This window comes from Vombatus ursinus, unplaced genomic scaffold (assembly GCF_900497805.2).
Source record: "Vombatus ursinus unplaced genomic scaffold, bare-nosed wombat genome assembly UNPS02014821.1, whole genome shotgun sequence".
Classification (NCBI taxonomy): Eukaryota; Metazoa; Chordata; class Mammalia; order Diprotodontia; family Vombatidae; genus Vombatus; species Vombatus ursinus.
Window position 1 is genome coordinate 8,249,527 of NW_020954599.1, and position 16,419 is coordinate 8,265,945.

General features: G+C 36.6%; 1 protein-coding gene across 1 annotated transcript in view; it reads right to left on the bottom strand.

Annotated features, from left to right (window-relative positions):
* The window catches only part of LOC114024307 (sodium/hydrogen exchanger 9B1-like), a 55,391-nt gene extending 42,046 nt beyond the window's left edge, over nucleotides 1–13,345 (bottom strand). Inside the window, exons 1-3 of the mRNA XM_027837301.1 lie at nucleotides 13,307–13,345; nucleotides 11,019–11,130; nucleotides 6,044–6,214 (exon numbers count right to left, since the gene is read on the bottom strand). Coding sequence (XP_027693102.1) covers nucleotides 6,044–6,214; nucleotides 11,019–11,130; nucleotides 13,307–13,345 — 322 coding nt within the window. The remainder of the gene's footprint in view (nucleotides 1–6,043; nucleotides 6,215–11,018; nucleotides 11,131–13,306) is intronic.
* Nucleotides 13,346–16,419: the final 3,074 nt, after the last annotated feature.

The following is a 16,419-nucleotide window of genomic DNA, read 5'->3' on the forward strand; positions in this document are numbered from 1 at the left end:
TAGCCTGTGGCTATCCATAAGTGACCTACCTTCAGGTTGACAAGGATCCATTAAACAACATTTTGGGGACAGAGTTGATCAGCAAGCTATGAGTCCACCTGACTGCACTTTATCTTCTCCACGAAGTCATAATGAGGGACTTTTGTCAAATGTTCTAAAACTGATACACTATGTCTATGTCATTCTCATCTACCCGTCTAGTCATCTTATTAAAAAAAGGAAATGAGGTTAATTTGACAAGCATTACATTGTCTCTATAGAATTAACACTTTCTATTCTGAAGTGCCCACAAACCACTTGTTAAGTAATCCACACTAGACTTTTCCCCCCTCAGGAATCAATGTTAAGCTTACTCATTTATAGTGTGTGGAATCTATCTTCCCCCCTTTTTGAAAATCAGGATATTTGCCTGTCTCTAGTCTTTCGGTTCCTAGCCCGTTCCCTATGAATCATCCTCCATGATGACTTCCTGAACATGATTTGGTGATCATATCTTTTAAGTTTCCATTGCCAATCGATGTAATTTTATCCATACCTGAAACCTAAAACTAATTAAAAGCAGCTGGCTGGTGCTTTCTACTATCTTCTCATCTCTCATGCATTTTCTAAGACAATGTTTTCTCTACCCATTCCAGTTTGAACATCATGTTTCAGGACAAAGACAAAAAATGGAATCAAATAATTGTGCCCTTTTTTTGTTCTAATCATATTTTCCATAAGGTTTAGATTATCCTGGCTTTTGGCTGGATAATATGACAATTCTGTGCCATTTCTAAAAAATATTTGTCCTGAGTTACATACCCTTCACACCATCTTCTGTAATATACTTTAACAATCTGAGTTAACTTAACAGCTTCCTGTGTGGCTACAGGGTTTCTTCTCAGCCTTCTTCATTAGGATGATATATGATTTGTGTTTAGTTAGAATATCATATTTCAGAGGCTAGCTTCATTTGGCCTTATTTCTTTTTCTAATTTTTTGACATCTGCTTTTCCAAAGTCTTTAGGAATGCAGATTTTGTGTGGTAACTAGTTAAGCTTATTGTTACTGGAATACGAAAGGAAGGCCAGTTATCTTGTGGCAATGGGGTGTTAATAGCTGCTACTGACAGCCTTGAAAAGCTCCCCACCATCTCTGCTATATTGGAGGTACCAGTATTTGACATAACAAAAGAGGAGAAAAGCAAAGTTTTCTTCTTGGTGTTTTTGGAAGGCTACTTTCTTCCTTTCTCTTTTCTAAGTAGGGTAAAGAAAGGATAAGACTGTATGCTGTGAGACTTCATTGCTCGAAGCAATGGGACTGAGAGGCTGCAGCACTCTGGTATTCCTGGGTGGTTTTCCCTTTGCATTTGCACTGATATTCCCTTGTGTAATGTGTCTGCCCAGTGTCAGAGCATGTTACCAAATGGCCATAGAGAAAAGTAAAGGAATATGGCTGTGATAAATGTATTTCACAAGGACAGGAAAATGTGTTCTCAATAATACTTTTGGAAGCATTCTCTCCCTCTCCTTAGGCTATGTCAAAGTCAAAGGTCACTCAATTCTCACACTTATGAAGAATTCCTTTCATTTGGATTAGACTGTGATTTCATTGGCATATAGAGCTCTCTATGAGGAAACTCCCTCCACCAACATGTATCAGTATCTGCCTTGCAGCTTACGGTCTTGAGGGCCTAGGACATTGACTGAGTAGTTAAGTGTGATTTGCCAAAGGTCAATGCGGTCAGTGTAGATTTGAACCTAGGCCTTCCTAACTCAGGCTAGATCTCAATCCAATCCAACATGCTTGCCTCTCTATAAATAATTAGTTATAATAACTATGTACAGTCTTTCAAAACTGCACATTAAGTATTACCACTAATAGTATCCAGAAATCTTTTTTCACACCTCAAGATACCATCTTCTTTGGACATTTATTTCTGTGATATTGTATCTGCTAATCTGCATTGACTTCATGATTATGCTTAACGCTTGGTAGGTGATTTGACCACTGCATGGACTCAGGTTTGTCACTTGCAGATAAAAAATTATATAAAACAGGGCACAGTATTATGATTATGTTGGAAGACAGTTGTCAAGAAAATATGTAGTTGGATTAACTACCCTAATCGTCTATACATAAGAATTGTAGCAACAGCTACTATGATGTTAGGTTCTGATCATGAGAACAAGAGTAGCATTCAATTTTATTTGCTTTTCAGAAAAAAAATAGCCATTTCCCAGGACTTTTCTGCTTTTTCATAAAGCTTATTTAAACAATGAAAGGCAACATTATTATATTAAAGAATAAAATACAAGAGTAAAATAGAGTATTCTAGAAAAGTGGTTAAGCAGAAGATATACATTATATGTGATACACAAATTGCTGTTTGCAAATATTCTTTGAAAAAGATGCATATATTTAGACTCACATTTTACACCATGTATCTTAGTGGATTCTAGCTAGATGACAGACTTAAGAATAAAAAAAAACTTTTAAAAATATGGAAGAAAATAGAATAATGTATTTATCTCAACTATGAAGAGATTTTTTTTTTAAAAAAAGATTTGACATAGAAGGAATTCTTAAGGGGCAAGATATATGTTCTTAAAATAAAAAATGAGTACAACAAATATAAAATTATGATTAAAATAATTAGAAAGTTATTATATTTGGAAAAAAAATATTTACCACTAATGAGAAGTAAAAATTTCATGCAATCTCTGTCCCAAAGCCCATTGATATGGGACTCTTTCTTCACTGGTGGAAATAAATGCCCTGCCCTATGTGAGTGGTGAGGCAGGGTTTACAAGAGAGCTCCAGTCTTCCTCAGTCCTCTTTGAGATGCTTCAATCTTCAAGTCATCTTTGAGCTTTGAGTTGCTTCAAGAGCTTCTTTCTGGCTTCCAGCTTGGAGAAGGAAGATGGATGAGCCTAATCTCACTTCAGCTTGCTGAAGGAAGAGACTCTGGGAAGACATGAGAGGAGCCAGTGGTCTCCGTCATGTCTCTATCCCCCAGCCTGCTGCAATGAAGACTTTGGGGAGTTTCCTTTTGGGTGAGATTCAGAACCCTCTCTCGTTGTTGAGCTGAGTTACCTTGCTCCCAATGGGAGAGCTTCTTTATTCTGTATTATCTGGTATATAATACATTCTCCTATGTATACCTGCTCTGATTTCTGTTTTGCTAAGATTTGGATAAATTGGTCTCTTTGCTATTTATTCTCCATGTGTGTTTGTTGTGGGACTAGTGTTAGGTGGGGAAGAGGTCAAGTTTTGGACATAGAGCTTGGGGTCCCCTTTTCTGAATGACAGAGGAATCAAGAGTTAGATGGAACCCAATCATATTCCTTAGACTGATAATATTGAAGAAAGCAGATACTTCTAGTCTAATATCCCTTCTCTCTGAGGACAATAAGTTGGCCTCTGGTCCCAACCTCCTACTTTCTTGGCAAGAATGGAAGTCTCCCTTGGAGCAGGGTGGGAGCAGAAGATGAAAAAGATGTCTACTCTGACTCTCTTTGAGCCATATACAGGGTCCCTCTATTACACATGGGGCCCTACTTTTTCTAAAATTACATTTACACCTAAAATACATTTAAAATAGTTTTAAAATTGTAATGGTTAACTCTCATTGCTAAGTGGGTAATTGGTCAAAAGGATATTAATAGACAAATTTCAAGAGAAGAAAACATAAATTGTTGATAATCACTTGAAATAATGCCCAATCTCAATAATTTTTGAAAAAGATGTAAATTAAAACAACTTTGAGTTATTATCTTATCAAATTGGCAAAAACAAGTAAGAGTAGCAGAACTGCATACTGGTAGGAATTTAAAATTCGTACAGTCTGGCTGTGCACAGCAAAAGTTATTAAAAAAATCATACCCTTTAATACCAATAATTTCAATTGTTGAGAAAGTGTTATCAAAACCAATCCATTCAAAGATTTTCATAATTGTATAAAATTGGAAGCAATCTAAATATCTAGAAGAGGGATTAAATTGTAGCACAAGAATATAGCAGAATCCTATGATGTCACAAAATCAGCAAATATAAGAAAAACAAAGAAATCTGGAAAGAAGATTTGTGAAACAATTCAAAGTGGAAAAAAAAACCCAGAACCAAAGGAAAACTATATATGGGTAAGGAAGAATTTTGTATAAACATGTTATATATACTTATATGTGTACATTTAATACACATCAGCTCCTCTGATAGTAGATATGTAAGCTCCTTGAGGGCAGGGCTTATTCCATTTTTATTTCCCTAGCACCTAGCATGGTGCCTGGCATATAGTCAGGCACTTAGTAAAATGCTTGTTCAAATGAATATAAAAATGAGGAATCCTGAAGAGGATTTGAAAAAGAATGACTAAGAAGTTATTATCCTTTATGTGTAGAAATGAATTTATGTGTAAATAGTTATTGTGATGTATAAAAAATTAGAGAGACATAGTTTCTGAGTAATAAATCATCTCATTAATAATGCTGGCTTAAGGGGCCCCTGGTGGCGCAGTGGATAGAGCACCAGCCCTGGAGCCAGGAGGACCTGAGTTCAAATCCAGCCTCAGACACATAACACTTACTAGCTGTGTGACCCTGGGCAAGTCACTTAACCTCTCTGCCTAGCCAAAAAAAAAAAAATTTTAAAAAAATGCTGGCATATTATTAATAAAAGGACTGTCATTTGGTTGTCTCTCTTAGACCAAAAGACCCCTCATAGAACCCACTCAACACGTATATGCCCTTGGAAGAGTAGATATTCCTGAGGGTGTAAATCAACTCTGATTGGTTAACAATTAATGAAAGAATGAATATTATAATGAGAGTCTGGGGCAAGTAACTCTGGTCACTCAGTGGGAGAGTCAGGTAATGGTTAAATTTCCACAGAGAAAGAGAATAATGCAGAGATTTAAAGAACAATTCCAGGAAGTAGTACTCTGTAGGTGGGCGTGGGCTTGGGCTTAACCGATAAGAAGTAAGTTGATGGCTCCAAAAAGACTCCAAATTCAAGATAAGGTCAAGCCAGCTGAGACCAGTTAGGGTCAACCTGAGGACACCTGAAAAATGTTAGTGCGCCTGCTTAATGAACTTCATTACTATTATCTGACACACCCCACATAAAATTAGAGCCTCATTAACGAGTCATGGGATGTATGACCAAGGGAGGTGGAACATACTTGAGCATATCAAGGGGAAACATGTAAGGAGGGGTGTAACCCGGGAAGGGATAGACCAATCCAGGCCTGGGAGGTTTCGCGCTGAATTTGAATGTATAAAAGCACCCAGGCCTTGCACTCAGGGCCCATCCCTCATGAAGAGGAGTGGAGCCCGCTTCTGGCCAGAAACGTCTGAATCCTCTGGACTTTCTCTGTAATAAACTTTCTTGACACTAAATTTTAGGTGTCAAGCATATTTCTAACACTCAGTTTTGGTCAAAGAGAATTATCTATATTAATATCACCCATCTGACAAAAGGGAGAATCCACATTTTCCCAGACCTGTCTGAGTAAAACACAATGGGCTGAAATCCATCAATTCATTTAACTCTACCTTCTGAACAGATCTGGGTTCTCCCTCTCAGTATTAGCCCTGCACTTCAAAAGGCTGCCTGAGTAACCTAGAGGGGCTGATTTCTCAATGAGGAAGTAAGAAAAGGGGAAAAACGTTGGTCCTAATTCAATTATTAGTTATTAAATGCAAGAGAGAAATAATCATTTCTCTCATTACTAAGCAAATTTATGTGGCTATATTTATATTAAATATTAAGTTTTTAATAAAATTTAATACATTTTGTTTATTATTTTATTTATAATATATTTCCTATTTATAATATATTTTATTTCTAAATAAATACTTACATATAAATAAAATTTAATAAAATTAAATTTAAATTTTTTAAAGGAAAAATATGTATATAATGCCTATGGGTATACAAAGGAAATAAGAGAGTTATCATTACAGTGAAATGTTTTTTAGTGTTAACTTACCACTATAACTACACCAAATGTTCAAAATTTATGCACAGTGAATTAAGAAGAATACCTAAGTAATGTTCTGCTTACCAAGAAGAGGAGGTAGTGGAGGTACTACAGGGATCTTAATAATTTCCATAAGTTTACCACCAACAATGGAACAATAGAAAATAATTAATATTCCAAACATGCTTCCACCAGGATAAACTTCTGCGCCTGTATAGGACCAGACTAAAATCCAACACAACCCCAAGAGGACACCTGAAATAAGTCAGGAAAATAGGTGTCAAAGATAGAGAGTCCATACACATAATAGCCACGTCTCTGTAACAAGCCTCATTCTGTGTCCAGCTCTACAGCCCATACTGACCCTGTTTTACTTCTAGGGAGGCAGTTATTTCTGTTTGAATGAGTACATGCTTTCATTTACTGCATATCCCTGTGTCCAAAGCTTTAACAAAGATGTTCTTCCTTTGGCATTTTGTTTTAATTTTTATTTTTTTCCAGTTACATGTTAAAATAATTTTAAATTTTCATTTGTTAAAATTTGGAGTTCCAAAGTCTCTCTCTCCCTCTCTCACCTCACCCTCCTTGAGAAGGCAAAGCAATTTGATATAGATTATACGTGTGCAGTCATACAAAACATTTCTATATTAGCCATATTGTAAAAGAAAACAGACAAGAAGGGAAAAAAAAGGAAGAAAGGAAGAAAGAGAAAGTGAAAAATAGTATGCTTTGATTTGCATTGACTCTGTTAGTTCTTTCTCTGGAGGTATATAGGATTCAGCACGAGTCCTTTGGAATTGTCTTAGATCATTGTATTGCTGAGAATAACTAAGTCATTCACAGCTGATCATCATTACAATATTACTGTTACTATATACAATGTTCTACCCACTTCATTTTGCATCAGTTCATATCAGTCTTTCCAGGTTTTTCTGAAAGCATCATTTCTTATAGCACAATAATATTCTATTACATACACATATCACAACTTGTTCAGTCATTCCCCAATTGATGGGCATGCCTTCAGGTTCCAATTCTTTGTCTCCACAAAAGAAGCTGCTATAAATATTTTTGTCCTCATAGGTCCTTTTCCTTTTTTTTTTTTTTTAATGTGTCCAGGATACAGACCTGGTAGTGATATTGTTAAGTTAAAGGGTATGCACAGTTTTGTAGCCCTTTGGGCATGGTTCCAAATTGTTCTCCAGAATGGCTGGATCAGTTCACAACTCCACCAATAGTGCATCAATGCCCTAATTTTTCGATATCCCCTCCAACATTTGTCATTTTCCTTCTCCGCCATATTAGCCAATCTGATAGATGTGAGGTGGTATTTTTATTTCTCTAATCAATAGTGAATTTGAGCATTTTTATATGACTATAGATAGTTTTGGTTTCTTTGTCTGAAAACTGCCTGTTCATATCCTTTGACCACTTAGCAATTGGGGAATGACTTGTGTTCTTACAAATTGGACTCACATATTTGAGAAATGAGGACTTTATCAGAAAAACTTGCTGTAAATCCCCCCCCCACAGTTTTCTACTTTCCTTCTAATTTTAGCTGCATCGGTTTTCATTTGTGCAAAATCTTTTAAATTTAATTTAGTCAAAATTACCCTTTTTAGGGGCAGCTAGGTGGAACAATGGATAGAGCTCTGGCCTTGGAGTCAGGAGGACCTGAGTTCAAATCCAGCCTTAGACACTTAACACTTACTAGCTGTGTGACCTTGGACAAGTTACTTAACCCCGATTGCCTCAGCAAATATAAAATAAAACAAAATTACCCTTTTTATACCCTGTAATGTTCTTTATTTCTTGTTTGGCCATAAGTCCTTCCCTTATCCATAGATCTGACAGGTAAACTATTCCATGCTCCCCTAATTTGCTTATGGTATTACCCTTTATTGAGCAGCTAGGACACACAGCAGATAGTATGCTGGTCCTGAAGTCAGGAAGACTCATCTTTTTGAGTTCAAATCTGGCCTCAGACATTTACTAGATGTGTGACCCTGAGCAAATAACTTAACCCTGTTTGCCTTAGTTCTTCATCTGTCAAATTAGCTGGAGAAGGAAGTGGCACACCACTTTAGTATCTTTGCCAAGAAAATCTCAAACGGGGTCACAAGGAGTCAGACATAACTGAACAACAGCAAATCATCCTTTATGTCTAAATCATGTACCCATTTTGGTTTTATCTTGGCATATGATGTGAGTTTCTGCCAAATTGCTTTCCAGTTTTCCCGGCAATTTTTGTCCAATAAAGAGTTTTTGTTCCAAAAGTTTGGATCATTGCATTTATCAAACACTAGATTACTATGGTAATTTATTATTTACTATTCTGTATTATTGTGTACCTAATCTATTCCACTGATCCACCACTCTATTTCTTAACCAGTACCTGATTTCCTTTGACATTAAAAAAAAACAGGCAACATTTTGATATTGAATGTTCTTAAAATGTGATGTTTTTCAAAAATCTTTGGTGATATAATGTTGTCACAGTATGTTGTGTTTTAAAGACTGTTTGTAGTTATTGGAGGACTACTGTTAATGAGAGAATTCCCACTGCCCTCAGATATCTATCTGTTCTCATTCCTCACTACACTAACTCTCCTCTGTGTTTATCCCGTATCCATCATTACTGAAAACCATGAGGGAAAAAAAAAGCTAAAAAGTGTCTTGGGCATATTCAGAGCCATTTCTTCTACAAGTATTCCCTTTGTAGTAAGAGTACAACATCAGAAATCAGAATCATCTTAAAGCTTCCCAAGCCTGTCACTTAAGAGTTCATTTACATTTTGGGTTCAAAAAGTTACAATGGGTGATGGAGACTCACTTCCCTAAAATATCCCTCACATTGTTTTCAAGCCTAGGTCACTATTGTGTTTGGCACCTCTTAGAATCAAATTAATCCAAGGCGGTGGTTCTACTTAATGGCTTGCAAACCCCTTGGGGGTTTACACCAATGGTTCAAGGAATTCACATTAAAAATTCTGGTATGGTTCCTAAAACTGTAAATAACTGCCTAATTATATGACAAATATATTTTCCCATTGTAAGAACAAGCATGTACACATTTGAAGCATTTTAGGTTTGTTTCTGTAGCAATTCAAAACTTTCATGATCATGTACACACAATGACTTCGGTGTTTATGCAGCAATTACATCAAACTCTTACTGCTTCTAAGTTAGTTCAATGTATTCTTGCTGCTTCTCCACTAGTCATCAAACTACTTCCAAATCAGAAAAGGATTTGGCATTTGAACACCAACTGATTCCCAACAGATGGACAGATGAGTACACAAACCCTCATTTGTGTACAGTACACCACACCAGAGTAGATCTCTCCTTCCCCTTGGTTACCCTGTAACTGTAACTCATCAACTGGGTAATCATAGGATCAAGAAGGCTGACATTCTTTCAGTGCAGATTTTGGGCTGTTTGAAAATCAGGAGAGAGTGGCATGCACATTAAATGTCATCTCAAAACCATCATTGACCAATGCAAACTTTCTGCATCCACAAGCCTTCTATTGCCTCTCATTGTGGTATTAAGACTGTTTTCCATTTCAAATTTATTTTCTGCATATATTCTTTTTCTTCTATCTGGTGGATTTCCAAATGAACTGGTTGGCAATTGATTGTTCAGTAGAGTTTTTGTGAGAGTGTGAGAAGAGAAGAAAGACAAAGAGAAGAAAGAGGTTTCTCCCTTGTTAATGTTAGTTTGTAAATAAATATTGTTTAAAAATGAAGCAATATAGGAAATTGAACTTTAAGTATATTTATTATTTGATACAGTACTAGTCACTAGCCAGTTGAAAAGTAAATATCTTATATTGTAACTAGCTATTAATTTTCTTCAATTAGTTAAGAAGCTAAACATTTTTTTAAAAGTCCATTTCTCAGCAAGAAAGCTTGTAAAATTCTACCATTTTCTACCACATATTTGTGTGTGGCTATTTCCACTTTATTCTTGTTTTAAATAAAAAACAGGAATAAACTCAACGTAGAAACAGATTTGACTATTTTTCTATTCTAATAAAAAATTCAACATCAAAATTATTTTACATATAATATTATATTATGTCAAATATCTTCAAAACTGTATTTCATTTAAAATGTTTCAATCAGATTCGTAAAATAACCTAACCTATAGGACTAGGACAATAATGAAAAACTGTTGTGAGCAAAATTCTTTATAACCCTTAAAGCAAGTGAGTTGTGAATATTCTACTTAGAATTTCCCCATTCCCCATTAATGCATTGTTGGTGGAGTTGTGAACTGATCCAACCATTTTGGAGAGCAATTTGGAACTATGCCCAAAAGGCTATAAAAATGTGCATACCCTTTGACCCAGCAATAGAACTTCTAGGGCTGTATCCCAAAGAGATCATGCAAATGGGAAAAGGACCCACATGTACAAAAAAATTTATAGCAGCTCTTTCTGTGGTGGCTAAGAATTGGAAATTGAGAGGATGCCCATCAATTGGGGAATGGCTGAGCAAGTTGTGGTAAATGAATGTAATGGAACACTATTGTCCTATAAGAAATGATGAGCAGGAGGACTTCAGAAAAACCTGGAAAGACTTGTATGGTCTGATGCTGAGTGAAGTGTGCAGAACCAGGAGAACATTGTACACAGCAACAGCCATGTGATAGACTTAGCCCTTCTCAGTAATGCAAGGATCTAAAAGATCTCCAAAAGTCTCACATCCAGAGAAACAACTATATGGTGTTTGAATGCACATCGAAGCATACTATTTGCTTTTTTTTTTCTCTTCTGTTTTATTTTGTTTCTTCTTTCTTGTGGTTCCTCCTATTGGTTCTAATTCTTCTTTACAACATGACTAATGTGAAAATATGTTTCATAGGAATGTATATGCAGAGCCTATATCAGATTGCATGCCATTTTGGGGAGAAGGTAGGAGAGTGAAGGGGAGGAAATTTAAAACTCAAAAGCTTATGGAAGTGAATGTTGAAAACTAAAAATAAATTAATTTTTAAAAAATTTTAAAGGAAAAAAAAGAATTTTCCCATTCCCTTCTAACTTGATCTTACATACCATTTGTTACTACTTTGTTGAATTGTCCTCTGGGTGGCCATAATTTAAATTTCTTAGTTTTCTTTGATTCTTCCAAAAGAATGATTTCTTCAACTTTTTCATCTTCAAGATTCTAAAGCAAATAATGAACTCTTATCAGAAGTATATTTTTTGATAAATGTTTTCTGAACTCAATAAATTACCAGATATTTCTAAAAAATCAAAGCCCTTTATTATTACCATCAAGAATGAGCAGTTAGGTGGCATAGTAAAAAAAAAAAAACAAAACAAAAACCTGGAGTCAAGAGGACCTGAGTTCAAAGCTGATCTCAGACACTTACTAACTGAATGACCTCGGGCCAGTCACTTAACACCAATTGCCTTCCCCCTAAAATGGGGATCAAATAGAGACTAATATCCTATGGTGTCTTCATTGATAACAATGATAATATTAATACATTCATGTAGTGTATCAGTTTGCAAACAGTGAATGAAGGGGCACTCAAAGGAGTTCCAGCAGTGTTTCTAGTTCACCTTGATTCAGAGAATTATATAAATATGAGTTGTGCGACATTTAAATGTACACTTATGTAGATTTCATGGGTCTTTATAACAGATATGTAATCAAAAGTCCCCCTCAAATATTCATAACCAGACAAGGAATAAAAGACTGTAAAAGATAAATTGAACAATTTCAACAATGTAAAATCATGGCTTTTGCACAGACACAGCCAACGTAACTAAAATAAAGTTATGGATCATGAAATCTTTACATCAAACATCTGATAAAAGTCTGATGTACAAAAGCTACAGGAAACTGACACAAATTTATGACCATGCTTATCTCCAATTGATAAAGTCAAAGAATATGAATAACTTTCAAATAACAAAAAGCAGATGATAAACCACCACATTTAAATTTTTTTTTAATTATTAAGAGAAATGTAACTAAAACAGGGCAGCTAAATGATGCAGTGGATAGAACACCGGCCCTGGCTGGAGTCAGGAGGACCTGAGTTCAAATCCAGCCTCAGACACTTGACACTTACTAGCTGTGTGACCCTGGGCAAGTCACTTAACCCCACTGCCTAGCCAAAAAAAGAAAACAAAAAAAAAAGAGGGAAGGACCTTTTCACATCTTCTGGGGAAGGTTAACTATGCTATTTTTTAATTTTTAATTTTCTTTTAAATTATGGAAATAAATATCAACAAACATGGACATTTCAATATGCAAAGAAGAGAAAAAGACTGTATATGAAACTGTGAACTTCTTTTATGTTCAGAAGAAGAAAGTGAGGCTGGTGACTTTGCACAGCCCTCCCTCATTTAAATCCAATTCACTTGCAAGTCATGGCATCACCTTCCCGATGTCATGGTCCTCTTCGAGAATCGAAGGACAAACCACACACAGCACAGCACAACAACTTTTGCAAAAGAATAAGCATACATTTAATTTGACACATCACTAACAAAAGCCCCTGTTGGTTTGTGTCCCCTTTTGAACTTCCTTCTAAGGCTAGCTATTCTTATAACATATAATTAAGAGCTAAAAAAAGAACCTTAGAGATAATCTAGTCCAACCACTTCATTTTACAGAGGAGGAAAGGGACACTCTGAGAAGTGAAGTCAAGGAGTCACATCGGGTCACATAATAGGGCAACAGAGCTGGGATTTGAACCCAAGTCCTCTCACTCCAATTCAATAAATATTTACTAAGTACCTCCACTGTGCCAGGCTTTGTTCGTGGTGCTGGGGAAAGAGACAAAAATGAAACCGCACCATTTCTGAGGGAGCTTGCATATTACTTGGGAAAGCTTACATTCTAAAGACATACCCTGCGTTGTTCACCTGGCAGGTGAAACTCTAGAAGGCCCCCAAAAGTTATAAAAGCATTTGAGTGCAGTCCATGGACACACAGTCTAGATGTCATTGCCTTGTTAAGGTTAGAGAGGGTCATCATCAGAGGGTGGGCCACCAAGTAATGAGGTTCTTAGTCTTGTTGCTCTTACACCACACTACTCACCCATCTCTAAGCTAATGGGGCTAGCCCTCACAAATCCCACCTCTTTAGCTTTTACCCAAACCTATTTTGATCCTGTAATTACTTTGTTCCGCTCTCCCCCTTTAAGCACCTTTATATGCCCACAGTCAACCTCTGCTCATTCCCCCAAAGCATCTCTCATACTTGAACAACCAACCACTAAGAAATCTGATTAGTGTTTAGACTTCATATCAAATTTTCTAGAAAAATATGAATGAACCTTCTGTCTGATGATTGAAACAGTTTTGTAAAACATGATCAACTTTACCCGAGTAGGTACTTGGGGGTCTTCACTTTGGACTTCCATGATGTGTTTGCTAGGAAGATTTAAAAGGAAAAGAAAAGAAAACTGTTTTTTAAAAAAGGAACTAGAATATATACTCAACATCAAGCCAGATGGGACTCCCTTGTCCTCAGATGTTTTCTTTTTAATTACTAGAAGAATGCTAAGTTTGGGGTCACAAGCCTAGGTTCAGATTCTGGGTCTGTCACTTTCTCTCTTTGTGATTTTATTCTTTTTTTTAAGATTTTTTTTTTCTTTTTTCTTTTTGATGAGGCATTCGGGGTTAAGTGACTTGCCCAGGGTCACACAGCTGGTTAAGTGTCAAGTGTCAGAGGCCAGATTGAACTCGGATCCTCCTGACTCCAAGACTGGAGCTCTATGCACTGCGCCACCTAGCTACCCCTCCCTTTGTGATTTTAAAACAAGTCATTTACCCTCTCCTGGACTGACTTTCCTCATCTAGAGGATGTAAGGCACCTCCCAACTCTGAATACTTTGGCTCTTAAGAGTTTCTCTCTTAATACTGCAAAAATGGGCAAACAATTTTCATTTGTTTTTGTCTGTCTGACCACCCCTCAGGGTAGGTATCCCTCAAGGCTCTTTCTAAGATACAATGGATATATGGATATAATACCTCTATGCAGATGCTTCTCAAATCTACATAGGCAATTCTAATCTTTTCATATATTTGGATTTCATTAAATATTTCCCAATTACATGTAAAACTTTTTTTGACACTCATTTTTTAACATTTTGAGTTCTAAATTCTCTCCCTTTCTCCTATCCTTCCCCCACTCCTTGAAAAGGCAAGCAATATGATATCAATTATACATGTGGAGTAATGCAAAACATATTTCCATATTGGCCATGTTACAAAAGAAAATGCACACATAAAACAAGAAAAATAAATAAAATAAAAAAAATACTCCAATTTGTACTTAGAATTTGTACATCAATTCCCTCCAACTCAAACATTAATAAATGTTTGTTGATTGACTGAATCTCTCACCTGAATTCCACTCTCGCATTTTTATCTGCCTGCTAGACAGCTTCTACCTGCATATCCTAACAGTAACACCTCCAATTCAACATAACCAAAAAATGTGGTCATTCAAACATTTGTCCAAAAAACTACCCCAAACCTGCTCTTCCCCAAAACTTTCTGATTTCTATTCCAAGTCACGGAGGGTCAAGACTTTAAAGTCATCTTTCTTTGACTTTTCCTTATCTGTCATTCCATCACTATATCTGGTTGCTAAGTCCTGTTGATTCTATCTCCACAATATCTCTCACATCTGTCCCCTTCTTCCCACTATGTGGCCACCACCCTAGTTCAGGATCTCATCATCTCTTGCCTAGGCTGCTGCAATAGGCTCCTGTTTGGTCTTATTACCTCCAGTTTCTTCCCTCTCCAAACCACCTTTCCTTGCACAGCTACCAAAATAATGTTGCTGAGTCATGAGTCCGAGATCAGTCCTATGCTCACAAACCTTCAGTGGAAGGTTTTCACTTCCCTACTACCTCTAAAAAAATATTGAGAGAAATGATTATTTCTTTCTCATATTAATAACCAATTATTGAATTAGGATTAAAGGATTTTCTACTTACTTATTCTGAAATCACCCACTATAGGAAATCGGGAAAAACTTACCCAACCAGGATGAGAGAATCGGTGAATTCCTGTTCATTGTGTTTGGCCAGACCAGTCGGGGTAGAAGTGGATTCCCTCTTTGATATGTATATCAATAAGTCTCTTTGACTAAGATTTGGGTGATCAAGTCACATACCCCTAAGACCCTCATTAGAATGAGCCCACATCTCATTATAATATTCATTTTCTCATTAATTGTTAACCAATTAGAGTTGATTGCCACCCTCAGGAACACCCACTCTTCCAAGGGCATATGAACTGTAAGTCCACTGCCATGAGGGGTTTTTGGCACTTGAGAGTACCACTGACCTCTTTTATTAATAACATGCTAGCATCACTAATAAAATGACTAATTACCCAGAAACTATGTCTCTTGAACTTTTTAAACATTAAAATATAAACGTCTTAGCCTGACATTTGAGGCCTTCTACAATCTGGCTACAGCCTGCCTTTCTAGGCTTATTTCATATGACTTCTCTGTATGCATTCCACTTCAGAAAAGTGGACTATTCACTGGCCTCCAACTCAACACTTCATCTTTGGGCCTCCTTGTATGTGGGCAAAGCATGACCCACAATTAGAATGAACTTTCTCAACTCTATCTTTCAGAATCTTTATCTTTCTTCAAGGCTCGGCCTAGGGGCGGCCACCTCTTTTGTGCAGCCCTCATCATCTTCTGCTGAAATTGTTCTCTTCAACATCAAATATTTTGGGATTTGGGGCTCCCTTCCCCCTACTCACTCCCAGTTACTCTGTACCTTATTTATGTTATACCGATCTAGGGACATTACATCTATCCCAGTGTAACATCATTCCTGGAGGAACAGAATCATTTTGTTGTTCTATCGTACTGTATCCTCAGCTTCTAGTACAATGCCTTGTACATGGTAGTTAATAACCATTAGCTGAATTTTAATTTGAAATTTGTTCAACAAAACAAAAAATTCAGTTACTGCACAGCATCTCACCTAATAAATTACAGTTGCCTGAATGTGTCTGTTGTAGTAGAAAGAATTTCACAGGAGGAACTAAGATCCATCTGTCTATAGGTAGAACTCATTTACAAAAGTTTCATTTTAGCGAACTGAGTGGGACATCAAAATTGTTACTCATTGTCATGCCAGGGTATATATGTCATAGAAGGCTGCATGAATAAAGAGGTGTAGCCCTGCCTGGGGAAGCTATAGCAAGGTCAGTGCCAGGGAGCCAGTGTGAGGTAAGGAGCACAATAGCTTCAGGGTCAGGAAAAGCCACAAGTCAGAACCCAGTTTGGGTTCCCAACCTGGTTAATTGCCTAGGTACAAGTAAGCACAGCATCTCGGTATCAGGCAAACAGAAACTCCTAGGACCACAGATTGAGAGCTGGAAGGGACTTCCAAATCCAACACCTTCACTTAGCAGATGAGGAAACAGAAGCTCGTAGATACTGGCAGAAATTTTGGAACCA